General features: G+C 37.2%; 2 protein-coding genes across 4 annotated transcripts in view; both read left to right on the top strand.

Annotated features, from left to right (window-relative positions):
- Positions 1–1540: 1540 nt before the first annotated feature.
- On the top strand, positions 1541–8722 carry LOC147840017 (uncharacterized). Its single transcript, XM_087290783.1, has 2 exons — positions 1541–1601; positions 1703–8722. Exon 2 carries the CDS (start codon positions 2447–2449, stop codon positions 8408–8410), a length of 5964 nt encoding a protein of 1987 aa, XP_087146909.1. The 5' UTR covers positions 1541–1601; positions 1703–2446; the 3' UTR covers positions 8411–8722.
- Positions 8723–13656: 4934 nt separating this feature from the next.
- Positions 13657–27920, top strand: part of mboat2a (membrane bound O-acyltransferase domain containing 2a) — a 110674-nt gene continuing 96410 nt past the window's right edge. For 2 of the 3 annotated variants that reach the window (XM_087290794.1, XM_087290796.1), the window contains exon 1: positions 13657–13870. In XM_087290794.1, the coding sequence (XP_087146920.1) occupies positions 13793–13870 (78 nt within the window). In that variant the 5' untranslated portion in view covers positions 13657–13792. The remainder of the gene's footprint in view (positions 13871–27920) is intronic. The other variant, XM_087290795.1, reaches the window with a different exon arrangement.

Here is a 27920-nt window from a genome sequence, read left to right as displayed (position 1 = left end):
CAAGGTTTCCAAATGCTATTGGGTGCATTAATCGCAGCCTCTTTTAATGCTCCATCAGTCAGTAAAGGACACTAATAATATGAAATCTGTTCATATAAATGTGCAGGTAATTGATTTTTTGTCCTTAATCTTTTGGGGCTCTATTTTGACGGTCCATGCGCAGAGCGCAAAACTCAGGAAGCAAACGCTTTCAGGGCGTGTCAGAACGCATTTTTGCTAATTTACAGAAGGGAAAATCCGCTTTGCGTCGTGGTGCATGGTCTAAAAGGGTTGAGTTTATTTTCTTAATGAGTTTTAGGTGTGTTTTAAGAATAAACCAATTAGAGTCTCATCTCCCATTCCCTTTAAGAGCCAGCTGCGTCGCGCCAAGAGCGCATTCGCTATTTACAGGACGCAAAGGTGGAAAAACTGAGCATTTCACTAGCAAACAGTTAACAGTTTTTTTTTTTTTTTTTTTACAGAAAACTGTTAAACAGAGCATGTACTGCGTGAGAATGAGAGATAATGGATCACTTTCACTTTCGCTCTTGGATAGGGAAACCTTTACGCACAGACGTCAATTAGTCTATAAATAATTAATTGCCTTTGTTAAGTGCAAATATTTGTTTCAAAACTATTTCTAAATTCAGTTCTAATTTCCAGCAAACGAATAAATGAACAATAATAACGAAGTGTGTTCAAAAACCTGAGTTATACTGTATCTTAAAACACATGCAGTGCCCCATATGGTCTAAAACCTGACAGGTGGGCAAATCTAAGCTTGTTTTTAATAAAACAAATATAAATATGGATATAATAAATAATACTGCTAATAATAATAACATTATACAAAAGCAAATTGTTATGAATGAACTGAAAAAGCCTCTCGAGATGAAGAAGACATAAAAGCAGTGATTTTTCATATTTATGTAGGCTAGAAAAATAATGTTTTGTAATATTTTAATCCTTTATATTTATATTCTATATCTATTCTTATTATATACCATAAATATCCTTAATATTTAATTGTTTTCATATGTAAAGATATTTGCCAATTGCTCTCTTGTGCGTATTAAGCAGTGTGTAAGCGAGGCGCAACTCTGCGCTGGAGTTTAGACCGGGTTTGTTTCGGTCTAATGAGAAATCTATTTTAGTTTCTTAAAATAGCAACGCGCCAGCAGTGCGCCTCAGAACGCCTTCCTTTTTAGATCAGAACGCCTATGGGCGCACATATGAGCGCTAATGCATTTGCTATTTAAACAGCGTAGTGCAACGCCTCAAAACGACTCTTGCGCCAAGCTGAAACTAGCCAAAGACTATTGCGCCGCGCCTTGCGCCACATTGCGCCGGGTGTATGATAGGGCCCTTGGTGTTTCAAATGTTAAACTCATTACTGGTTCCACTAACTAGCTTAAATGTGATGACCCCACTGTAACTGCCCATGATTTAATGTACTCGCTTTGCTTGCCCTAATTGGAGTCACCACAGGAGGGCGCTCTAGACTAATAGGATTTAAGTGAGACAAAGCAGAGTAAGAGCAATTCACGTTTGTTCATGAGCTAACAGGTACAGCTCGGAAGAATGCCTTGAGCTTTTAGTGTCCCTTCGGCAAGCAGAGCGAGGTATGTTTTGTTTATTGTTTGATTTATTTGGAAAATGTTAGATGTTTTGTAAATGTTTGTTGTTTATTTTTCTATGTTGTTTGTTTGTTTGTTTTCTCTAGTTTTACGGTGCTTTGGTGCTTTTGGTGCCTTTGGTCTTTTGATGCTTCTGTGTATACAACAAAGAACTGAGACGATGATTTATGTGATGAGCTTTATTGCATCCAAGTAAACCTTTTTAAATGCACCCGTCAAAAACTCTCTGCCTATTCTTTGAAAGCTGAAGGGCTGCTACAGTAAAACTCGCTGCTACACATGGCGTTTGCATCACGTTGGTGATTCATCACATGAGTGTCATGTAACAAGCCTTCATCTCGTCTGTGGCACTGCATGGTATCTACAACAGACTGAATCTACACTAGGACGGCGACTTTACACGGTTAACTGGGAAAACTCTTCATGAAAGACTGAAAGGTGACTGCAAACAAACGTTGTGGACTCAGAGGTACAAGAAAAGGAAAAATATTTATCTATTTATTACTTTTGGGATAATTGCAATTTTTAAAGAAAAAAAAGGATTTATATTTGTATGCTTTGTTGAATTTGTATGCAGTAATTGAAGTTTGAGAATGAGGAGTGACTAATGATTTAAGTGCTCATGTTTCAAGGTGTTTGTGTAATGTTGGGCTTATATTCATGATGCATGTATTAGACAAATGTTTGCAATTTTTAAAGTGCTTAAAGTCTTAAGAGTTTATACTGTTGTTGCACATGTGATTTTGACTTATTACCTTTGCTATAATATTTTAGGTGTTTAAATTTGTCTGATGTAAGCAGGTTGCTGATTTAAGTTGTAGACAGACAAAATGGACGACACAGCGGAGCAAATGGCGGCACAAGCAAGTCAAAGGTCAGTTCTTGATAAAGATCTGAATAGTACAACAGAAATGCAACAGGTTAGATCAAGATCAAGCTCTCGAAAAAGAAATCCCACAGAAAAGGGTTTAGAAATGCAAAAACAAGAGACAAAAAAGCACGAGAAAGCCTTTAATAAAGCTTATACTTCCTGGAAGCAGACAGCTAAAGAAATTAGATGTAAATTAAAAGCCTTATGCACATGTGAAGAGCTTGAGCAAATTTTGAAAGACATTCAAACTAGTCAGGATGTTGTCACTCAACATTATGCCCCACTTCTGCGTAATCAAACTGCTACTCCAGAGATTGTAAGAAGAGTAGATGTTTGTTCCATATTGAGTACAGAAATTTGTGATTTGGTGAGCAAACGAATAGAAACTGTTGATGTCATTCAAAAAAGGGAAGTAGTTAAAGAGAGAGTTAGGCAGATATTGAACAAAGAGGAGTATGAGTCTATATTTGGTTGTACCAATACAGAGACCATTATCTCAGTATCGTCACAGACTGTAGAAAGTTCGTCAGCTGTCTCAGAAACTTCCTCTGAAGCTTCAAGTAAACGAGCTGATGCAGAGGCAGAACTTGCGGCTAAAGTAGAGCAGAAAAGGGCCATTCAAGAAATTTCCAATCAGCAAGCTCGACTAGTTAAACTGGAGAATGACTGGAAGCTGGAAGAAGCAAGAATGTTAGCGGATATTAAACAGAAAGAAATTGAAATTCGCTCTAAGTTAGAAGAAGAAAAAGCAAAATTGCAATTGTTACAAGCGGAAAAAGATGTCAACGTAGCTGCAGCTCGAGTGAAAGCTTATAACAATGCAGAAAGTTGTCTTGAAGAGAGCAGTTTGGAAGAAGACGAGACCGGAAATGTCATTTATCCTGAACGAAGAAAAGCTTCTAACAAACCTCAACGTAATCCTGTGATAAATCCATTACCTTCACAAACATTTCAAGAAGAAAGTAAAACTAAAGAGACTGAGAATTTAGCTCAAGCATTAGTGAATTCCTTAAGTATAAGTCGTTTACCTGTTCCAGAACCAACCACTTTTAATGGCGATCCTCTGAAGTTTATTGAATGGAAAATGTCCTTCACAGCACTCATTGATTGTAAATCCATCCCAGCAAGTGAGAAAATGTTCTATTTAAAAACCTATCTTGCAGGAGAAGCTCGTAAGGCCGTAGAAGGGTTCTTTTATAAGAACTCTGATGATACATATCAGGGTGCTTGGAGAGTCTTGGAGGAGAGGTATGGAAACCCATTCATTATTCAGCGTGCTTTTCGAGAGAGACTCATGAGATGGCCCAAGGTGGGAGTAAACGATCCATTTTCCTTGAGAGAGTTCAGTGATTTCTTGCAAGGTTGTGTTGAAGCTATTCCACAAGTCAAAGGTTTGTCCATCTTGAATGATTGTGAGGAAAATTACAAGTTGCTTAAGAAGTTACCAGAATGGATTGTCCGTAAATGGAACAGAATTGTTGTTGAAGAGTTGGATATGACAGGAGACTATCCAAGTTTTAAGCAATTTGCTGAATTCTTGAAGAAGGAATCAAAGATAGCTTGCAACCCTTTCACTTCTCCACTGCTAGCCAGTTCAAAGGTTCCAGATGAAAAGTATCTGAAAAGAGCAAAAGCTTTCAATATTAAGGCTCAAGTAAAAGATTCAAGACCAGAATTCAAGGTAACATCACCATGTTCGGTGTGTAAGAGTGAAATGCATAGTATCGTCAAATGTCCTATCTTTGCAGAGAAGCCTATGGATGATAAAAGATCTTTCATTCGTGAAAATCACATGTGTTTTGGATGCTTGAGAAGAGGGCATATTTTTAGGCACTGTAGGAGACGGCATATTTGTGGAACATGTGGACTGCGTCATCCAACTTGTCTACATGAAGATAAAAGCAAATATTCAGAGGTATCCCAAGCAGATATTACAGCAGAAGCATATACAAGTCAAGAAGGCCAAAGGGCAATGTCTTATGCAGTAACACAACATGTCTCTGCTACTTCTAGTATTGTTCCAGTGTTTATCTCCACAGTAGAAGAGCCACAAAATGAGATCCTTACCTATGCCTTACTCGATACACAAAGTGACACAAGCTTTATTTTGAAGGATTTTATTGATGAGCTGCAAGTGAGCAGTCAAGCGGTGAAGCTGAAACTCAGTACTATGACAACTACAGACACGATTACTTCAAGTAACAAGGTTAGTGGTCTGCGAATCCGAGGACTTCAAGGTGGGAAATGTATCCAAATACCTCAAGTGTATACGTGTGATTTCATTCCTGTGGATAAAGCTCACATTCCAACGAAGAAAACTGCATTATGCTGGTCTCATCTTAAGCACATAGCCAATGAAATGCCACCACTTCAGAGTTGTGATATAGGACTATTGATTGGATATGACTGCCCTTCAGCGTTGGCTCCCCTAGAGGTCATAATTGGTAAGGAAAATGAGCCTTTTGCACAGAAAACTGCTCTGGGCTGGAGCATTATCGGTCTTTGTAATCCCCACTTGGACAGACAAGGAAGTCAAAGTTTTGTTCATCGAGTGTCTGTGAAAGAAATGAGAGTTCCAACAGCTAATGATGTCTTGAAAGTTTTGGAGTGTGACTTTAATGAGAAAAGTTATGAAGACAAATATGTGTCACAGGAAGATGTCCGCTTTATTCGTTATCTCAGTGATAACATCAAGCATAAAGAAGATGGACATTTTCAGTTACCTCTTCCTTTCAAGAGCAGCAATCCACCTTCACTCCCTAACAACAAGAGGCTGGCTTTATTACGTCTGCAGCATTTAGGTAAGAAGTTAAGGTCAAATCAACAGTACCATGAGAATTACAAGATTTTTATGGAAGAAATGCTCAACAAGGGAGATGCAGAGATTGCTCCAGTAATACCTGATAAAGAAACAGCTTGGTATATACCACATCATGGAGTTTACCACCCTCACAAGCCAGACAAGTTAAGAGTAGTATTTGATTGCTCATCAAAATTCTGTGGCATATCTCTTAACGATACTCTTCTTACTGGTCCAGATTTGATTAATTCTCTGGTGGGAGTACTTTGTAGATTCAGGAAGGAAGCCGTTGCTGTGACATGTGACATCGAAAAGATGTTTCATCAATTTCATGTCCCCCCTGAAGAGAGAGATTATTTAAGATTCCTATGGTGGAAGAATGGGGATTTGAAAGAAGAGCCCATTGAATATAGAATGACTGTGCATCTTTTTGGTGCAGCTTCATCTCCTGGGTGTGCGAACTTTGGCCTGAAGTATCTCGCAGAGAAGTACAAATCTGAGTATTCTGAAGCCTCTTCATTTGTGAATAATAACTTTTATGTGGATGATGGCTTAATTTCAGTTCCATCTATACAGGAAGCTAAAGATTTGATTGCAGAAGCTAAAACCCTGTGCAAGCTTGGAGGGTTACGTCTCCATAAGTTTAACTCAAATGAGAAAGAAGTCTTGCGCTGTGTGGATTCGTCAGAGTGGGCGGTTTCTTCTAAGCCACTAAATTTGACTCCTGAATCGTCTGGGCATGTTCTTGGCATACAGTGGTCTACAAAGGATGACACATTCAGTTTCAACACTCAACTTAAAGATCAGCCTGCAACACGTCGAGGTATCTTGTCAATTGTATCTTCCTTATACGATCCCATTGGATTTGTTGCTCCTTTCCTTTTGAAGGGAAAGTGCATTTTGCAGGAGCTCTGTCAGAGAAATATGGAATGGGACGATTCTCTCCCTGATGACTTAATTCCACGGTGGGAGGAGTGGAAAAATAGTCTCCAGGACTTGAAAGATTTTACTGTTCCAAGATGTTACTATCCTTCGTCCTTTAGTAAGATTGTGTTGACAGAGTTGCATCATTTCTCAGATGCAAGCAACCTTGGTTATGGTGCATGTTCCTACTTAAGAGTCAAGAGTGACAAAAATGAAGTGCATTGTTGCCTAGTAATGGCCAAGGCTCGAGTGGCACCTATAAAAATCAAGAGTATTCCAAGACTGGAATTGGCTGCTGCGGTGGTTTCTGCTAGACTGAGTGTTTTGCTAAAAGCTGAACTGCAAATGATGATCGATCAAGAGTTCTTTTGGTCCGATTCCCAAGTTGTTCTTGCATATCTCAACAATGAAGCAAGAAGGTTTCACGTGTTTGTCGCTAATCGTGTTCAATTGATCAAGGAAATTACAAATACAAGCCAGTGGTATCATGTCAACACATCTCAAAATCCTGCTGACCATGCCTCTAGAGGTTTACTCATTTCAGAGTTGAGATCTACTAACTGGATGACTGGACCTACATTTTTATGGGACCAAGAAGTGTGTCCAGCTCCAAACACTTCAACTAAATTACTAGTAGGAGATCCTGAAGTCAAACTTGTACAGGTACGGCTGACTAAAAGTAGTGATACTGCTAACTTCCTTGATCGATTTGGCCACTTCTCTTCCCTGAGAACTCTAATCAATGTTGTTGCTCGAATAAAAAGGCTAGCATTAAGGAAGAAATGTCTTAAGGATATTGTCACCGTTGAAGAACGCAAGTGTGCATTACAGGCTGTGATTAAGCTTATTCAAGAACGAGCCTTCTCCCAAGAAATCCAAACAATCCAAGGAGGTAAGGCTCTTCAGAAGTCCAGTTCACTTTTCCACCTGGATCCCATCTTGAAAAATGGTCTTCGTGTTGGAGGAAGGTTGAAAGGATCATCTCTTAGCGAAGAGGTTAAACATCCATTAATTTTGCCCAAAGAGAGCCACATTACCAACCTTATTCTAAAACACTATCACAGCAAAATTTGCCATCAAGGAAGGTCCCAAACGCTTATGGAACTCAGGACACATGGATTTTGGATTATTGGTGGCAGTAAGTCGGTTGCTAAGTTAATCTACAATTGCGTTCAATGTCGGAAACTCAGGCGACCAGTGGAGGAACAACAAATGGCAGAACTTCCAAAAGAACGTACTGAAGCCTCTTCCCCGTTCTGCTACACGGGTATGGATTGTTTTGGTCCATTTATTATAAAAAAGGGACGAAAGGAGTACAAAAGGTACGGCCTTCTTTTCACTTGCCTTTCATCACGAGCAGTCCACATTGAAATGCTTGAAGACCTATCAACAGACATGTTCATTAATGCTTTGAGATGTTTCATAAGTCTGCGAGGAGCTGTTCGTCAACTTTATTGCGACTGTGGTACAAACTTTGTAGGAGCTAGAAATGAATTCAAACAGGCTCTTAAGGAATGCGATGTCAAAACACTGGAGAGATATCTTGCGGAAAATCAGTGTGAGTTTATCTTTAATGCTGCCTCAGCTAGTCACTCAGGAGGTGTCTGGGAACGCCAAATTAGGATTGTGCGTAATGTGCTGAATTCTACTCTTTCTTTGTGCCCTGGTAGACTGGATGACTCTTCTCTAAGAACATTGTTTTATGAAGCGATGGCTATTGTTAATAGTCGACCATTAACTGTGGATGGAATAAACGACCCAAAATCACTAGAACCTTTAACTCCTAATCATCTTGTTTTACTGAAATCCGAGACTGCTCTTCCTCCCCCAGGGAAGTTTCTAAAGGAAGACGTGTATGCTACAAAAAGGTGGCGCAGGGTTCAGTACTTGATTGAACAGTTTTGGAGTCGTTGGAAAAGGGAATATCTCCTGAATATATCCACAAGACAGAAGTGGCACGTACCTCGACGTAATCTTAAAGTAAATGACATTGTAATCATTAAAGATGACATGCTTCCTAGAAACAAATGGCAGTTAGGTAGGGTTGTTGAGGTTTTTCCAGGTAACGATGGCCTTGTTAGACGCGTTAAAGTTCAAACAGGAGAACAAAAACAGAAAACGGGGTTGGGGCACCATTCTTCACATTCAGTTATTGAGCGACCAATCCAAAAATTGGTTGTAATAGTTGAGAGTGATTAGTTGCAACTTTCTTGCATCAGACAAATAATGTTAATTTTGTATGTGGATTTATTTTGTGAGTTAAATTTGAAGTTAAAATCATGTATGATATTTGTTTTGTTTGTTTGATTTATTTGGAAAATGTTAGATGTTTTGTAAATGTTTGTTGTTTATTTTTCTATGTTGTTTGTTTGTTTGTTTTCTCTAGTTTTACGGTGCTTTGGTGCTTTTGGTGCCTTTGGTCTTTTGATGCTTCTGTGTATACAACAAAGAACTGAGACGATGATTTATGTGATGAGCTTTATTGCATCCAAGTAAACCTTTTTAAATGCACCCGTCAAAAACTCTCTGCCTATTCTTTGAAAGCTGAAGGGCTGCTACACCCACCACATCACTATGTTACCCACTGTGTGTGGGTGTTTTCTTCTTTTTTGAATTTGCGTTTTTGGCGGACTCTGCCGGGGGCACATAATGATGACGTAATAACGTTTGATTGGCTGATAGAGTTGTTGTCCCTGGGTCATCATAAATTATGTTCGTCTCAGGACAGCTAGCACTTGGCAAAATCAGGATGTGCATGGGGCGTATGCAGGCGCATATCTACATCACTAGTGTAAACCAATGACTGTAAAAAATATGGACGACGCGACAGCCCTTTTTCCTATTGAACGCCTTGAGGGCAAAACGCCTGCTTGACGGGCACAAACTGTCGCAAAAGACTGCTGAAATTGGAGCCTTGACATGCGGAGAAGGATTGTCTGATGGAGCCAGAGGAGGAGCCGCGAAAATGAGCGGAGTCGAGCTTCCAACCAAACGCTTTATGTAAAATCAACCACGCCCCCCGAACTTCTCAGCATGCGTTTGCTGTCATATCAACACAAATGGATGTAAAAACGTTAACAAATATGAGGGTTTTATATATTCAATCGCGCCAGCTCCAGGCCGCAGCGCATAACCTACTCGCGGCGTTGCGGGCTGATTCCGGCTCGCATGCGGCAGCGGCGGCTCGCTCGGCCGCCGCATCTGGCTCGATTGACTCGGGCTGGAATGGGGTAGTGAGTCCAGGCATCCGGAGTAGGTCCAGCAGAGGTAGTCAGTCTGAGCTCTAAGAGATAAGTCTCCGGCAGGCGAGAATCTAGCCGGAACTGTGTTTTGCTATCTGGGTGGTTAGGCGTGTATCAGCAAACTAATAAAGCCCGAAAAAAGCCCTGAACTTAGCGAATAAACAGTGTTCCACCAGGATCATGTATGTCAGAAACTATAGTTTACTGCTGAACTCATTTTGTCATGGTAAAATAACACAGAAATCTAATAATAACACTTCAGTCTACTTCAGTCTCCTGCCGAAGGCTCAGACGCAGCGCTTTGAGAAACTGTCAATCACCGCTGTCAATCACGATGACACGCCCAGCATTAAATTACTGCTAAAAACAAACTGTTTACAAAAATGAAGATCTGCACCTATTTCAGCACAATAACCAGTGCCTTAATCGACCAGAACCATCTTTCGGGACATTTTTTTGCAAGTGTAATAATTTTTTTATTTGGGCTCAAGTCTCCTTCATTAACACGGAGGAGGCGGGCTTTATGACTTGTACTGCAGCCAGCCCCCAGGGGGCGATCTAACGGCCGAGACCCTCACTCAAACGCAGGCTTGCGGCACACTTGGTGTAAACATGCGTGTATATTCTGCATGTATGTAAAGGTTTAACTAACCACATGAAACATCAGAATTTCATCAAAAGCACTTCATAGTGATAAAGACCCATTTGCAGTTATTATGTCAATAAATGCAAAGAAAATTTCCTTCCTGGTGCAAATTTTTATTATTATGGGAAAGTTTCACATGCATAAAAAAGACGAACTATCAAAGCCGAATTTTCCTTGTTTCCTTTAAGAGACTGAGATGGAATTTAGACTTTCGGTGATATAATATTTGATCATTTATTTATACACTGTAAAACTCAGAAAGTTAGGGTAACTCAAACCCTTTGTGGAAACCAATTGCAAGAAACTATTTAAGTTCAAAAACTAATCCTACTGTGAACTTAATCCATTTGAGTGAACATAGCAATTTGAGCAGTAAAACCCAATAAATGAAGAGAATTTAAACCAACTGAGATCTGTAAAACAGGTAACCGATTGCTACAAACCATTTGAGTTAAAAAAAGCTAATCTGTATAAGTACTGTGAACTTACTCCATTTAAGGTGAAGTGAGAAAACTCTTTTCAAATGAGTAGAATTAAATTTCTGTAAATTTTTAAGTTAACTACACACATTTCATTTGATTAAATTGTCTGTTGGGTTTTACAGTGTTTAAAAAGCATTAAAGATGTCAAATACTTTATCAATAATGTTATTAATGTTGAACTATTTTACATTATATGCTGATAGATTTGCGTCAGACATGTTAGATGACTGTTTGCACATTTAGCTCAAAGTCGCCAAGTGTTTGAAGTGAAAACATTTTTCAGGTTTTCTGTAATGTTCCAGGATATTTTAATTAATTAAATAACATGATATATTTTTATTAAATAAAAAGTCGAACGGAATAAAAATACAGGCATTTCAATGATTTGTTTATTGCATTATGGCCAGTAAGTGGCGCTATCTGGCAGCTTTACTTAGGAAGATTTAAATTTTTTATTGCAATTTCCTAACACAGAACACACAATGGCAATACCATAACATTAGATTGACATCAAAATTAATACAATGCAAAAAGAAATATAAAAAAAAGTTATATCTTATTTAAAGAAAAGATTTAAGTTCTTTTTGCTTTGATATTTCTTGTTTCTTTTACCGTACACAGGCAATAACCTATTTCTATTTTGTAGTGAATAAAATTTGTTTGTTTTTGCCCATTTACATTCTTAGGAAGATTTCTAAAAACATCCGAACAAGAACAGAATTATTCTTTTATTCATAAATAGTTTGCATAAAATTTACATATATAAAATCTAAAATTAATTTTTAAGCATTAAGTTTAACTACTAAAAACAAATCAAAACTGAAATTAAAAATAAGCTAAGATAAATAGAAATGAACACACACTAATTAATCTTACTCAACTTGAAGCAAAATCACAATAAACTGAATAGTTTTTTATAAATATAGTTATCAAAAAATTATGAATTAATTAATGTGAGCGGCGTCTTGGTTATTGTCAGATGAATACAGATAATTGCTTTTTGTAACAACTTTGTTGTAATTCATAATGCATAATAATGTAATATACAATTCAAGACTAAGACAACACTTAAAATGAAAGAGTTTGACATTTGTGTTAGTAAAAATATACACATACAAAGCTTTAAGGCATGGTTGCATGTTTTTTTTAAACCAGGAAGATACATATCACTACATAAAACAAAAACTATACACTATCAATCAACAATGACATTGACAAAAAGAACAGTATAAAACAATGGACAAATAACATAAGAAATAAAGAGAAGACAGAAAGGGAGGAGGATAAAAAATATTTAAGGATTTTGCGAATACAAGGGTTAATTTAAGATTACTTATACAAAGATCTGATTTTGACAGTTTCTAAAGCTTTCTTAATAGTCGATCCTCAAATCAACTTTATATAATTCTCTGTATCTTTAGATGAAGACCACAAAAGTAGGTTTACTATTTGAGAATTTGCATTTGTGAATTACAGACACTTAAGGGTTTTTATCCGTTCAATAAAGATTGGCTATAAGCTTGCGTTAATCATCAATAATAAGGAGTGCTGGCAAAATGAATATAATAGGTAATTTGATAAAAAAAAAAAAAAAAAAAATATATATATATATATATATATATATATATATATATATATATATATGTATATATACATATATATATATATATTATTGCATTAGAGAAGTGGCTCTAAAACCGTGGTACGTGGTATGCAGACTTCCTTCTACTGGTACGCAAAAAAAACAACAACAACAACAACAAAAAAAAAGCCTTTTAACCCTTGATGCGAACAATTATGTGATCAGCCTGTGCTTTAAATGTTTACTTTAGTGCATTGTGTCATCAGCTGCTAAAAATAAGGTGTGCAGAGCAGATACGTGCTAGAGAAGCGCTTTTGCAGACCAGTACTGTTGTGTTGGCATTTCAGTTACTAAAAACTCAGGAATCTCCCCATGCTACATCATTGGTAGATCAGCTATCATGAATGTGTTTAAAAGATTTTTTGTAGTTGTATAAAAGAATGCATGTTTTCGATATGTTGGTTTTTGTAAAGTGTTTGTTTTGTAAGGTTTGTTTTGTTAACCAAAAGTGGTTTTGGGTTATTTGTTACCTCAGATTTAGGCTAATTAATCTGGATGTGATTCAAATGTCGTGGGACACAAATAGACTCAAGCAACTTTGCCATGCTTGAAGCTTGGAGCAAGAATAATTAAAGTTTGTCTCTGTGTGCGGTTAACACAAACTCCATTAATTAATCTGCCTCATCATTGTGGTGGTACACGGAGAGACAATTTGTCACCTTGGAACAATAAGGTTCTGCGTTCTGAATGGTTTTGAGATATTGAGCTTCAAAGTTTTTGCATTCCACAGCAAACGGAATGTGTGTAACATTTTTTTTTTTTAAATAAAAAGTCTTAAACACCTTATATTAATACAGCTGTTCTGTGTCAGTTAAATCAGTTGACTGTTGAAAGTCAAAATGTTTATCCCAACTGGTTGAGTTATTAAATAAATAACACAATAAAGGTTAAAAATAACCCAACAAAGCATCAAATATTTAACCAAACTGGTTGAGTTATTACATAACCCAAAATAAAGGATAAAAATAACCCAACAAAGCACCAAATATTTAAACTCAACTTTGTTTAAATAAATAACTCAACGTTTTTAAGACTCCAAAATGGCCGCGGCCACGAGGGGGCGATCCGCACCACATCAAACAAACAACTTTTTCTAGGAGCCTGATTTGTTTTGTACTATTCGATAGGGTAATACGAGCTATTATATATTTGCTTAATACCATCCACAAGGTAAGTTTACATGTATAAATAATCATATTGGAAAATAACATTTCATTTGTGTCATGTTTTAAAAATATTAGTGCATTGCTGTAGTAATGATAGAGATGAATGAGAGGGAGCGGCAGTTAAGTTCTTTTGAGCTGAGTGTATGTGTGTAACATGTGTGTGTGTTTGTGTGTAGCAGTACTAGTTTGATGTAATGTAGGGGCTGGGCGCGTCAGTCCGCCTACACGGGCTTTGTGTTGATGTTCAGGCGGCGCAACAGAGCTGACAGTCCGCGGGCAGTGCAGCACCAGAAAACAGCATTCCCGACACCCATCCACCATAAACAGAGGAAGAGGGGGAGAGGAGAGGACACACGGTGTTTTGGGCGATCTGACTGTAAGGGGAGTGGAACTGGACTGAATCATGGCCACTTCTACGTCTTGCACAGGCTCCACTTTGCTGCAGCCAATTAGTAAAATGATCGATCTGCCGCTGGACCAGGTAAACTGTCACTTTAACTGGCATTCATGTTTCGCTTTTGTTTTTTCGCTTAGCACGGATCGCTAGCTTTTGTGGAGTCGTTTGCTGTCAAGTCCAGCACATATTTCATGCATGATATAAAAAGCCTTTTCGTATTGTATAACATGAGCCTGAAATTCATCTTCGCCCTTTTGGTCTTCTTTAACTTCCTGTGTTTTGGCCAAAATATTTCGTCTGATGACAAGTGAGTCACATGCTGTTCTGCTAAATATGCTATCTATTAAAGCAGCATTTTAAGCATAAGCGCCTTCAGAGAAGTCCAAACGTGCACTCGGAGCGTTCATGAAGCAACCTCTCTGATGTTGTCTATGTAGGCAGCTCGATAGTTTTTGACACACGGCCATAGTCACGATTTGTGTCTGTGCTTGGAGCTCTTATCTACGAAATGATATATTTACAGATGTCCTGTCCTAAATATAGCCGCTCATAACATGAACGATTAAATAACAGTTAGCTTAACTTTAAGTAGATAGGCTAGAACCGTTTCGGTTTCTTATTTGTTTTTACGTTATTATTATTATTTTTTATTTTGTTCGTCCTACTAGGCTACTAGTATTTGCTTGTACTGTATGTCATCACAGACATGATTATGGTGATTTATGTTTTGCTTTGCATGTTATATATATATATATATATATATATATATATATATATATATATATATATATATATATATATATATATTTTTTTTTTTTTTTTTTAATTTTTATTTTTTATTTTTTTTATTTTTTAATTATTTTTTCTCTCTCTGGCAGTAGATTGTAAATTGTAATAATAAGGCATTGGCCGGAAGATTCTGACGGTATGATTAACGTTACCTTGGACAAAATATCAAAACACACTTTTCCCCCTTTTAACACTATATTTAATTTTTTTAAAGATTTAAATTATTTTTGAACAGTGAAAATGTCAGGCTAAATAATGAAAATGAATGATTCTGCAGTCTTCATTAGTGTAAAAAACACAAAGTTCTTTACAGTTTAAAACGGCATCTTTGATATCTTTTCTGCTGGAAATTCTGTTTTTCTAAAACCAACCAACCAAAAAAAAAAAAATCCTACTCATACCTTAGGAACTGTATTAAATAAATTTTTGGGCGGTTTGGGCTTTTGGACTTTTCCAAGCTGCGGTATACCTTGAAAATGGTTATCATCCCATCCCTAAATGGGACTGTGATGAACCCCAATGACCTGACTCTTTTAAAATAGCTCACTTAGGGATCCATTATTAAGCAGAGATGCTCAAACTAGGACCTGCTGGCCAAAGTTGCCCCATGGTCACCTTTGATTTGAATTAGATCGTCATTTCTAATTTAACATACTTTTTTGTTTGTTTGTTTTATTGCAGAGCTTCATAAATAAATAAATAAATAAATAGATTTTTTGAAAGTAAATACTGTTAACAATGCAGAAGAAATCAGAGAGCAAATCAGGTGCAGCTTGACTGTATTCAGAAGAACTACTGTAATAAGTTAATTATAAATTGTTTTAAATTATACTGCATCAGATAATATAAAGCAATGTTTTCTACTTATTTTAAAATTTTATTAAATAAATTAGGAAATTACTCATAGCAACTTTAATGCAATTAAGTTTGGTATATTAACTTTGGCCCACCACTCTCAATCAAGTTTTTTTTTTTTTTGCCCTTCTTAAGAAAAAGATTGGGCACCCTTGCATTAAAGCAGGACTGTCCTAATTCGGTCCTGGAGGGCCGGTGTGTCCTGCATATTTTGTTCCAACCACAATTAAAGACACCAAACCAGCTAATCAAGCTCTTTCTAGGTATACTAGAAACTTCAAAGGAGGTGTGTTAAAAGAAGTTGGAGCTAAAATATGCAGGACACCAGCCCTCCAGGACCGAGTCTGGACACACCATGCATTAAAGGAACAGTTCACATAAAACTTTTAAATATTAGCAGTCAGGCGACACAGTGACGCAGTAGGTATTGCTGTCGTCTCATAGCAAGAAGGTCGTTGGTTCGAGCCTCGGCTGGGTCAGTTTGCGTTTCTGTGTGAAGTTTGCGTGGGATTCCTCCGGGTGCTCCGGTATCCCCCACAGTCCAAAGACATTTCTTCATTGGGACATTAAAGACAATTGAAACCAGTCCTTGGTGATTCACAACATTCAAGTCTTCCGCTACCACACTTTAAGAGTCAACAAAACATATTGGCACAAGCTAAATCAATACCCCTGGCTCTTGACAATACATTGGTGTCTTATGAAGCGAACCAATTATTTACATAAAAGTGAACATTATTATCTTTGATCACACAGCTTTAATCAATTTAATGCAGAACTGCAAATGGTTTTGCTATGTTCACGAAAACTTGGAGCGTCATCAGCAAAGTATGCACAGATTTAAATTTAAACATGAGCTTGCGCTGTTTTGCTTACAACAGAGAGCGATGATGTACGTGTTGTTCATCCAAATGATATAAAAGTCAGAATCATTAGCTCCCCTGAATTATTAGCCCCCCCCTGCTTTTATTCTAGCCGAAAAGCAAATAAGATTTTCCCCAGAAGAAAAAATAATATCAGACATACTGTGAACATTTCTGTGCTCTGTTAAACATCATATGTGAAATATTTAAAAAAGAAAAAAAGATTAAAAGGCGGTCTAATAATTCTGACTTCAACTGTATGTGTTTATCCTGGATGCTGCAACATATATAACAAAGTTGTAAACAAACAGTGTCAGCACACGTTTTTGTTAGCATCTGTTCATATCTCATAATGCGACATTAAGACTTGAGCATGCTGAGGACTATTTACTGATGAAAATTTAATGATGTAAGAAGTAATATTTAGTTTACATGACAGAAATATAGTTTTGGTTTGGCCGTAAGTCACTGTTTTTAAGCCATTAACAGGCCAATACTGATATATTCATCCAATATGGTGGATGTATTGTTATAACACAAGCCCACTTGAGCTGATATGTTTGTGGTTGCTGGTATCATTTGCCTATTGTAGATTGCTTGTATGGATGAATTAATAACGCCTCAGGAAATGTCATATGCCTTAGGTTACTTCTTTCTATCATAACCCTTCACAAAAACAAATTGTACAGTCTAACAATGCTGCTCTATTGAACAAATGTGGAGGTGTAATAAAATATTCATTGAATGTTGCAGTTAAAATCCTAACTGCCTTGCATGAAAGTGATAACAAACTTTCTCTCATGTACAGCGGGATGTTCTTCTGCAGTGCCTCTTTCTTTTAATGTGATGTAGGAGGTCAGATTAACCTGAACTACCATTTGCATTGCTGATCATGCAGAAGTTTTGATGATAGATGCTGTTTATCATTCAATCTGTTGACTGACATGTTTAGTTAGTGATTTTAGAACAAATACTAAACATGGACAGCAAGACCTTTATCGAGGTCAGCCCCACTAGACGCTTATGTGTTCAAATATTACCTCATTAGTCTTGCTTTATGGTAATACCTAAGGATTTGCTTCTGCAAACATAGCTTGACAAAACCATCTCTAGGGTTCACAGAAAATGGTCAAATACCAAGTCTGATTGATGCCAGATGTCAGAGGAGAATAGGTTGTCTAGTTTGAGCTGATAGAAAAGCAACAGTAACTCACAAACTGTACCCGCTCTTTACAACTGAGCTGTGCAGAAGACCATTTCTGAACATTTCTGTAGAAAGGCTCTATGAAATTGGGACTATACATGGTTGGAAAAGGTTGTCTGGTCTGATTAATCACAATTTCCACCTTGACATTCAGATGGTCGGGTCAGAATTTGGTATAAACAAGAAAGAATAAATACCAACATTTCAGAGAAAAGTGGGGGGTGTAATAATGTTGGGGATATATTGTTAGCAGACATTGGGCCCATTACTAACTTAGCACAATTAGCTGACCACAGTGTACCCAATTTGTGATGTTTACTTTCAGCAGTATAATTAACCACCATGTTGCAAAGCTCATGGAATGAAAGGTTAAAGGCTCTTGTCTGGTGTACTTCTAACAAAGTTTTTGATTTTCGTTAAAAAGCAATAAGAAGTTCGAAAAGACTGAGTGATGGTATATGGCGTTTGAGCATTCTTGTGCTGCAGTAGGTGGGGTTGTGAATTTGTCAGGTTGCATATTTTTTTATTTGCCACAGACAGACGCTGACTGAAGTTGTGGTGAGGTGGGCTTCTTATATGGTGTGTGACCCCCTCTGACTTTTTAAAATATCTCAGTGAGTGATCGTACAGATAGGGATACATCTGTTTCAGTTTGACTCTCCACTAAATTCATATAGCTAGTTTATAAAGAAGGAGAAATGTACATGTTTTTATAGTGCATTTATAGCAGTAGACAATATACCCAAAGTAGGGTTGCACGATACTGGAATTTGGTACCAATCGATACTGACATTTTAAAAAACATCCATTTCCCCCTAATATTTGAGCGTTGTTAAGTGCATTCTTAAACTCTGCTGATTTATCATTGGGTTCTGACTGTGACTGTGATTGGCCATGGAGGTCATCAGTTCACTGAACTCACTGCTATTTACTGAGTGTAACCTCAGATGCATGGACACTGGAGCGTTTCAAAGTCATGTCTATCAGCTGGTTTGTCTATAGGCTGACATAAGCGATCCGCTGTTGAATTAGGGCTTCAAAACCCAATGGCAAATCAGAAGTGTTTAAGAACGCGCTCAATATCACTCATAGGTTAGGATAAAATGGCCGTTTTTGAATTTTTAGTATCGATTGGTACCAAATTCCAGTATCGTGATAATTCTAACCCAAAGTGCTTTACTATTGTGTGAGGAGGTCTCTCTTAACCACCGCCAATGTGCATCATCCACCTGGATGATATGGCAACAGGACAACGCTTATTACACTTCAGCTGTGGGTGGACAGGAGAGATAGTGATACAGTAAATTTGGTGGAGGCCGTGAGGTAAGGGCCGATAAAGAGAATTTGGCCTGGACACCAGGGACACCCCTACTCTTTACAAGAAGAGACATAAGATTTTTAATGACCACAGAAAGTCAGGATCTTAGTTTAGTGCACTCCTTAAAAATAACCGTTTTGGCCCATATCTTGTATTGAATAATATACTGACACAACTCTGACAGCAATTAAAGTAATAATGACAACATATGGATAAAAGATCAACCAGATGGTCATGATGCCTGTTAAAGGTCTCATCTGAACAACGGCATATCTGACGCTGTGTCCTCCTCATCAATATACTGGGACGTTAGGACCCACACAGACTGCAGGATGTGCACTGATGCTGACTTCACATGTTGTTTTAGATTTGGTTCTCTTGTCGGTCTCCTGTGGAATGAGAAACGAATTAGGGAAAGGAATTGCACTTCAAAGAAGGTGTTTAAGAGCCAAAACGAACTCCCCCAAAGGTTTGCTTAAGTGAGCTGTTTCAAACTGCCAAAACAACCAGGGCTTTAACAGCATGGATATGCATCTGACAAGTCTACTGTGTGATTCTGTCATGTCAATAAGGACCAACATGTTTTGAGGAATGTTTCCTGCACCTTGTTAAATCTATGCCACAAAGAATCTGAAGGCAAAATAGTGTGCTGTCCAGTACTAGCAAGGTGCACAAAATAAACTGGCCATGATTGTATGCACTTATTTGACCTCTTTAGTCAGCCATCATGCAAGTCTGGGCATGAGTGAGTAAAGAAATGCTGTCATTCTGGTGTGGGGAGATTCTTGAATGTCTTTTGATACGCCTACCTGTTTACCATATTTTTAAATGTGTATTCAACATTGTTCATGGTTACATTCCCCAAAACATTAACCTGTAGTCAAGATAAATCAAGGAAGGAAAGTCAAACAAACAAGGTGGTTTTTGGGCTGTATGTCCATTTGGTTATATCCGCAGCTTTTATGTCCTTTGCTATATGGTTGGCATGCTTCTTCACCAGACATTTTGAATGGGATTTTGGCAGGCATAAAGCCTACAAACCCTCTCCCGACACGGTTCTACTCCAGAACTGTTAATGTGACAGGAATCAATAACTCGGTCTGAGCCCGTCATGAAACGAGCTGTCAGGACGCTTACTACGAACTGAGCTTTAGCCAACACTGGATTGAAACTATATAGATCTGTTTGTGATTATATAAGATGTGGGTTGATAGGCTGGGCTTAAAAGTGCGTGCTGTGTAACATGACAGTGTATAATTTGAGACTGTTACTGTTAAAATAGCCTCGTCGCTAAGGGTACTTCCCAGTCAGCTGTGAGGGTATTAGCTCATAAGCAGGCCCAGACACAATCTGCCAACATTTTTTGCTATTTCTGTGCAGAATTTTATGAAAAGAATTGTGGATTTATGTGGAATGATTTTGTGAGTATAGTAACTGAAATGAAACATGAAATAAAAAATACCTTTTTAACTTCTAAGGTTTACCATGCAAATCCAAATAGATCCACTTGTTGGGTAAACAAAGCAAGTATCTCGTATATCTACTAAAATAAATACAAATACATTAGTTCACATTCGAAAGGACACTCTTTAAAAGCAGTTCAGTTTCCCATCAAAGCATTGTTAAACACTAGCTGACAACATAGTTTATTTGCTAAGACTGTCTGTTGTTTTAGCATCAGATGTGCTCAAATAATTATGCAAATCAGGTTATGGCACATCCCGCCGCAAAAACATTGATTCATCTTGTAGTAAGGTGCTGAATGCTGAAACAGTACTTTTGTGAAATAATTTTGCTATCTTCTCTATGTATTTGAATATGTATTTCATTCATTTGATGGCAAGTTGAAATTTCAGCATCATTACTTCAGTTTTTAGCAGGCTTAGGGATGCTCATTTTAGTTAATTTTGCCAACCGAACTTCCGGGAGACTTGGAATGTCTGAACATTTAACAACTATAGTAAGACGCGATCCAGCGGTACATCCTTGATAAACTGTCTGACATGCACTGCTCTCTGTCTCTGGAGATCAGAGGAGCATGACATGATAGTGTGTGGCTGTGTGTGTGACGGGGGCGGGGCGGAGGATCGGCAATGCTGGCTTAGCATCGTGTTGTCTGTTGGTCATCGGTGATGGACGATGGCATCGTCTATCTGCCCAACCCTAAGGCCTGCTTTACTACATCCAATCAGCTCACAGTGGAAAAAACAAGCCACGCCCACTTATTTCCATTTAATATTCCGTTTCTCTAGGAACTGTCACAATATGAAAAAAAAGCTCTTAGTTTCCGGTTCATGTGGACTTTAATGTGGCTGACTTTAGTATTGGTAACCTAGCAACCAGATGTAAACAATGCAAGCATAATGGAGTAACGTGACTATAATGTTTGCTATGTCTTACTATTAGTTTATTTGATGAATGCGTTTCCATTTTTTGCATTATTTCTTTTCCTCAAGTCCAAAACCACCACAAGCCGGCATTGAAAACATTTTATGATTAAAGGAAGTATTAGAATGCACATTAACACAGGGTCACAGGGTGTTGGAAACCCAGCTAGTGTCAAATGATCATTCAGCAATCATTTCTAATGTATTGATTTGGTATTGTTTTTGTATTATTAGCCTTATTATGCTTTTATGGTGGACAAACATTAATGTAAACATCAGTGCTTTTAACTATACAGTGTTGTGCACTGTATATTGATGTAATATTGTGTGTCAAAGTGGCACTAATGTTTAATGAAATTTACACCAGAGTCTAAGTCTCAATGGTTTGTCCCCTTACGATCCATATGCTTTTGTAGCGATATGCAATAGGGAAGCACGCAGGTCTCTTGTCGTTCACTTGAGTGCGCACAGCATGAGCGTGAGGCGCATCACTGATTTCTCACCGGAGGTCTGTGCCCCCTCTTCTGTCTCTGTAAATGGGCACTCTCTTGGGACTAGTTGCCTCTGCTTGAGTTTTGCCCATGGGACTGTTGTACTGTGGCATTGTCCCTTGATGTGCAATTGATGTGAAAGTTCAGCTTTGTCAAAATGCTGTTGGATCGTTTTGCTCATAGTGAAACTCAACCGTGATGCTGTCTTTGAGTTTGAATTGCTTGTTGTTACTTGATGTTGTGGTGGCACTTGGCCGAAAACTGAATTTTAATGAATGCATCTTAACTGAATTTAAATTGATTTAAATTAAATAATATAAATGAGTAATATAAAGTTTTTTTTTTTATTGAAAGACTTTTAATTAAAAAAAACAAAACAAAAAAAAAAAACACAAGAATTGGACTGAGTTGGGAAGCGTCATTTTATCCGTGTTGCCATGATAGCAAAGTAGCATGCTATTGCAAGCAGTAGGAACAAGTATACTGTACAGAAATGTCATGTTGGCATGGTATTTGTACTGACTTTGCATTTCAGATGGCATGTGGGGTTCGTGCATAAACATGTATGTGTATACATGAGTGAAATATCCATAGAGCAGAATATTCAGCTATTTTAAACTTTAACAACGGCACATTCAATTCAATTCAATTCATCTTTATTTCTATAGCAATTTTACAATGTAGATTGTGTCAAAGCAGCTTAACATAGAAATTCTAATAAATTGAAACTCAGTCTAGTTTTGGTGGGCAGTGAGTTGAAGTTCAGTTCTCTGTGGTTTAATTTTCACTGCTGAAAGTCCAAACACTGAAGAGCAAATCCATCGATGAGCAATTCCACAAGTCCCAAGCCAAGCAAGCCAGTGGAGAAAATGGCGAGGAACAAACTTAATCAAGTGACGAAAAAATGAAGGAATAAACCTTGAGGGAAACCCGGCTCAGTTGGGCATAAACTTTTTGTACAAGATCATTGCATTGCTCTGCTTCATCGATTTAGCAGAGCCGTTTTTCCTGCTTATATTGGCCATTTTTTCCTTTGGAAAAAAAATCCAAAGGTTCAAAAGTTTCCAGCAGATAATCGAAAATCAGATTTGAAATCAGATTATTACACAGCTGTCTGGAATACTTGATTCTTATTGGTCGGTACTGGCATTTCAAGCTATGTTATTCCGAGATAACAACCTGTAGTTAAATAACACAGGCTCATTTGGGAACTTTGAATCACCTTGATCATCAGTGAATACGTTCATATCATTTTGCCTTGTGAGCGAATGCTTTATTCTGCCAGTATAATTTCTGTCAGCTTTGCATTTTTGACTGTTTGGTGTTTTCTTGTGATTTTATAATGTGCAATTTGTATGCCTTGTGCTCCATCAGCTGTTTGCATGTCTGTCAGCTTTGCTTTTAATTACTAACATAACATACCCTGTAATGTGGCGACTAGCCAATCCGAATCAAGCATTCCTGACAGCCGTGTAATACAGTTACTTAATTAAATTAAACTGATTATGAAAACTACTTGTATTGAGCTGCACGGTGGCGCAGTGGATAGCATGTTCGCCCCGCAGCAAGAAGATCACTGGTTCGAGCCTCGGCTGGGTCAGTTGGCTTTTCTGTGTGGAGTTTTACTGTTATGTTTAATGTTTAATGTGTTAATGCATGTTCTCCCCGTGTTCACGTGGGTTTCCTCCGGGTGGTCCGGTTTCCCCTACAATCCAAAGACATGCGCTATACGAGAATTAGGTAGGCTAAATTGTCCATTGTGTATGTGTGTAAATGAGTGTGTATGGTTGTTTCCCAGTGATGGGTTGCAGCTGGAAGGGCATCCGCTGCATCAAATATATGCTGGATAAGTTGGTGGTTCATTCCACTGTGGCGATAAAGGGACTTTGTCAAAAAGTAAACTAATGAATGAACTACTTGTAAAGCATTTTAAAATCCTGTTTACTAGTTACTGGTTAATTAATGAAAATTGAAAACTGTAGCAGTTTAATTGAATGCAGCTAAAAATAAATAAGAAAAATTAAAGGTCTCTTTAAAATTAACATTATTTCTGTAACAAATTCAGCTATTTTTTTACAACAACAACAAAAGAAAAGGTAACTAACTAATTAGCTAACTATGAGTAATTAGTTATGCATTTACTAATGTTTACTATTGGGACCTTTTTGTTAATTGTTACATGTTGGACTTTATAATATAGTTGCATTTAATTTTTTGATAGATTTGTTTACTCTTAACATTTAGAGCATGTGTCATCTGAAGCATTTTTTGCACTGCAGAAGCACAAGCGTTGTTCTAAAAACACTACTCCAACTGTCAAAGCTTTTAAAACTTGCAGAGTGCTTATTGCTGAGCGTAAAATGTGCAAATTCAGACTGGCAAAGATGAATCAGCCAAGTTCAGACTGCCAAAATTATTTTGTGTTTGTGTGTGTAAGTGTGTAAGTGTGTAAGTGTGTAAGTGTGTAAGTGTGTGTGTGTGCTCATATATTTAATAGAACTGATTTTAAAAACCTTCAGCAATTGCACATACTAACATTCCATTTCATTCGGGGGTGTGATGAGGGTATAGTAGCATTTATTTTCCAATCTTGCACCTGGCTAATCCTTACTCCCGCTTTTCCACACTGTAAAACCCAACAGTCAACTTTTATCAAATGAAATGAGTGTGGTTAACTCAAAATTGACTGAAAGTTAATTCTACTCATTTGAAAAGAGTTTTGAACTCAGCGTTGAAGGTAGTTAGTTAATTAAATACATCATTACTTCAATGGATTAACTTAAATGGATTAAGTTGACAGTACTCATATAGATTATTTTTATTTTTTAACTCAAACCATATGAGGAATCCGATTGCTACAAACCCTTTAAGTTGCCTTAACTTATTGGGTTTTACAGTACTCAGTTGGTTTGAGTTCTCTTCATTCATTGGGATTTACTGTGCTCAAATGGCTTTGTTTACTCATGGATTAAGCTCACAGTACTCATTAGGAACATTTTTGGAATATTCTAGTGAAATGCCCTATTTTTAATGTTATCAAAAAACAATTTTTATCTGAAGAGACTTTAAATTAAATAATTTTAAATGTGAATCCTTCTAAAATTATCAAAAGGAAACCTTAAAAAACGGTTTTATTATTATTATTATTATTATTATTATTGTTCATGTATTTTATCTTGTGTATCATTTATTGCTGTTGATGACTTATAATTGTTAGAATATTTTTATAATTATAGAAAATTGGTATTCATAAAATGTGGTAAACTTGATCTGTTTTTTTTTTTTTTTTGCCATGGCATAGCCATAGAAGCTAAAACTCTCTCTCTACTCATTAGGATTAGGTTTAAAACTTAAATGGTTTGTTGCAATCGGTTTCCTCAAATATTTTGAGTTACCTTAACTTTTTGGGTTTTACAGTATATGTGTCTCCGTTTGGTTTCATTGAAGTCTAAGAGACAGAGCCATATATTTTACTGTCACTCCTGCTGATTTCATCAACCAGATATGATGCCTTGCATAAGAGAGAGAGATAATTATGGCTCTTGCACTTTGCTATAGCATGCCAGTTCTACATTTTTCTTTTGGTGATTTTTTTTCAACACTCTTAAAGAGATAGTTTACCCTAATTATTTTCCTACTTGCAATATTTTGTTCTAGATATCTATTCTTCCATGAAATACACAATAAGATATTCATCAATTTTTAAATAAATCTGTGTATCATACATTCATTTTTATCTTTGCACTAAGTGTGTGATGTTTCAGAGTTGGTTAATACTCTGCCTACATGATGGCTGTCCTAAATAACTTTACAGCGGCATACAGGGACATCATCCAGAGTGGCCAACAACAATGATCCTGCTTACTCTATAAAAACAGAAATGACAGCATGATGTTTGGAGTTCTCAAGTTTCTTGTTGTAAGAGTAATGATTGTGTCTTACTCATCACAGCCTCAAAGCACAAGCTCACATTAAGTAGGTGCTTGCGTGTAAAGTTCTTCCCTTGTCTATGGCAGCTAGCAAAGTTATTGAGGGATGGAAATAAGTAATGACTTGTGTGGTTTTAAAACAACTTGTTCAGCCATAAAGTTTTTCAGGAGACGTACCTGCCTGTTGTGTTATTCCAGTGAATCCCAATAGTGTGATTAGTTCATTTTCAAACATATGGCGAAGCTTTTTAGATCTAGCATTCATTTATTGTGTTCTAGTGATCAGAAGAGATGCAAGACAATTTCCGCAAGGTATTATCATCATGTGTTTAGTTGTGTCTTGTGATCGTGTGCATGATGTGTCAGGAGTCGGGAGCCTTCCTCTTCATAATGCTCTTAGTCTATTTTGGTGGAGCACTTTCTTGCAAGCTGTTAAAGAAGAGTTGATACACTTTTGTGGTGGTTTGAAGACATTCGATGTGTTTACACTATAATATTACAAATCGAACTTATGGAAGTAATTGAAAGTGGACAAGCATAAAATGTTTTGCATTTAAGCCCAATTTAAAATTTCATATAGAGTAAAAAGTGTTGCTCTGCATAAATATCTCTAAACAACTAGTTGGTGGTGTAGTTTTTATCTATTGTATTGAGTTTTTTAATGGTGTTTAAGTTTACACCATAAATGCGTGCTCTGGTACTGTAAAAGTAGTTCAAACTCACACTCATTGAGGGTAGATGTAACAAAATCTAACAAAAACTCTAAAGTCGTCTCCATCTGAAGCTCTTCTATGGGAGTTTTAAACACTCTCGCCATGGGTTTCCGTGGCTGTTGGCCCCACCCGCATTTATCACAGCTACCAATTTACCCAATCACAGATCTTGTGTTCTACATCGTTACCGTGCATTTACATTTTTTGGGAAGTGTGTTCTAAGGTACGACTCAGTGTAAAGTGTAGTGAGGGTAAAGCTGTAATGTGAAGTGGACGGTGACAAGCAGGTGCACATCCAAATGCAGGTTTTATTTAACAGAGAATGGTCAGGCAAGCAACGGTCAACAGATGTATACAGGGAATCCAGAGTTAAAAGGTAGGCTGGTCAAAAGGTAGCCAGCAAGCAGCATAAACAAACAAATGGTCAAAAACAAGGCATTGCAAGAAAAATGCATCGTAATGTTCACAATTTAGTATAACACGACTCTGCTCTGATGTGTGTTTGTGCGCTTTATAATTAGCCCTTGTAAGCAGTTCATGAACAACTCCCAGCTGCGAGTGTATGTAATCTGCTGGATGAGGAACAGGTGCGTGCGAGTTGTGCATGACTGAAACTTGTAGTCCATATGCCAGCAGATTTGTAGTGCTTTAGTGATCTGTGTGTTTATCAGGGATCTGCCATTATTAGATCGCTGGTGATTGTGACAGTAGCCTCAGTTTTACTTCTTCGTAAAATGAATGAAAATCCTATTTAAACTGTATATTCAATTACTTATTTTTTACTGTTGATGTTTGTTAATTACTGAAATGCTCTTGCCATGAAAATAGCCTTAGTAGCTGACATGGCAATAAATAAATAAAGAATGAATGAAAGAATGAAAGGTGCGCATCAGGGTCCTCATCAGGGTATAGTGAAGGATATGCAATTGTGTAAAGGCAACCCTGGACCTACTGCATAGACTCAACACAGGGGTATAAATTGACCTCATGTGACTTATATGAAGGCGACTACATGCACTCTACACATAAGAATTAATTAGCTTTTTATGAAATTCTGCTTAAAAGCGGGTATAAAAAGGGCACAGATGTACAGCTTAAGCATGAATATTTATGAATATCTCCTTGTATCATTCCTTGTACTCTTACCGTACATGTTTTAAATTATCATTTGTCAGTGGAAATATATTTTCAGGTTACATGAGGCAAGATAAGTGGGAACAAGCTTCCAGCATTGTTCTGTTTTAAGAACATCCAGATTAATTGAGTTAGTTACATATTAGCTAGTAGTGTACATTGCAGCCACCTTTCTAGTTCAATAGTCAGGTTTCTGTTCAGCAAGTGAACCAATTTAAATCTTTCTAGTTCACTGGTGCTGCAGCTCATAAAGGATAAGTCCACCTTTGGAAGCCTCTTTAAAGTGACTAAAGTGTTACATAGATTGACATTGAACCATTTATTCTATTGTATGTTGATAGGCATTCACATATAATGTTAGAAAGATGTTCTTCATAGAGATGTTGTACATAAATTCCAGTAGCGTCCTTGAAGGATCTTGTCATGTCATAGAAAATAGTCATGAATTTCA

This window comes from Danio rerio, chromosome 17 (assembly GCF_052040795.2).
Source record: "Danio rerio strain M-AB ecotype USA chromosome 17, GRCz13ab, whole genome shotgun sequence".
NCBI lineage: Eukaryota > Metazoa > Chordata > Actinopteri > Cypriniformes > Danionidae > Danio > Danio rerio.
This window is presented reverse-complemented; position numbering and strand designations above follow the sequence as displayed.

What these genes read in the sequence shown, in the direction of transcription:
- LOC147840017 (XM_087290783.1), top strand. Translation starts at nt 2,447, where the DNA reads ATGGACGACACAGCGGAGCAAATGGCGGCACAAGCAAGTCAAAGGTCA.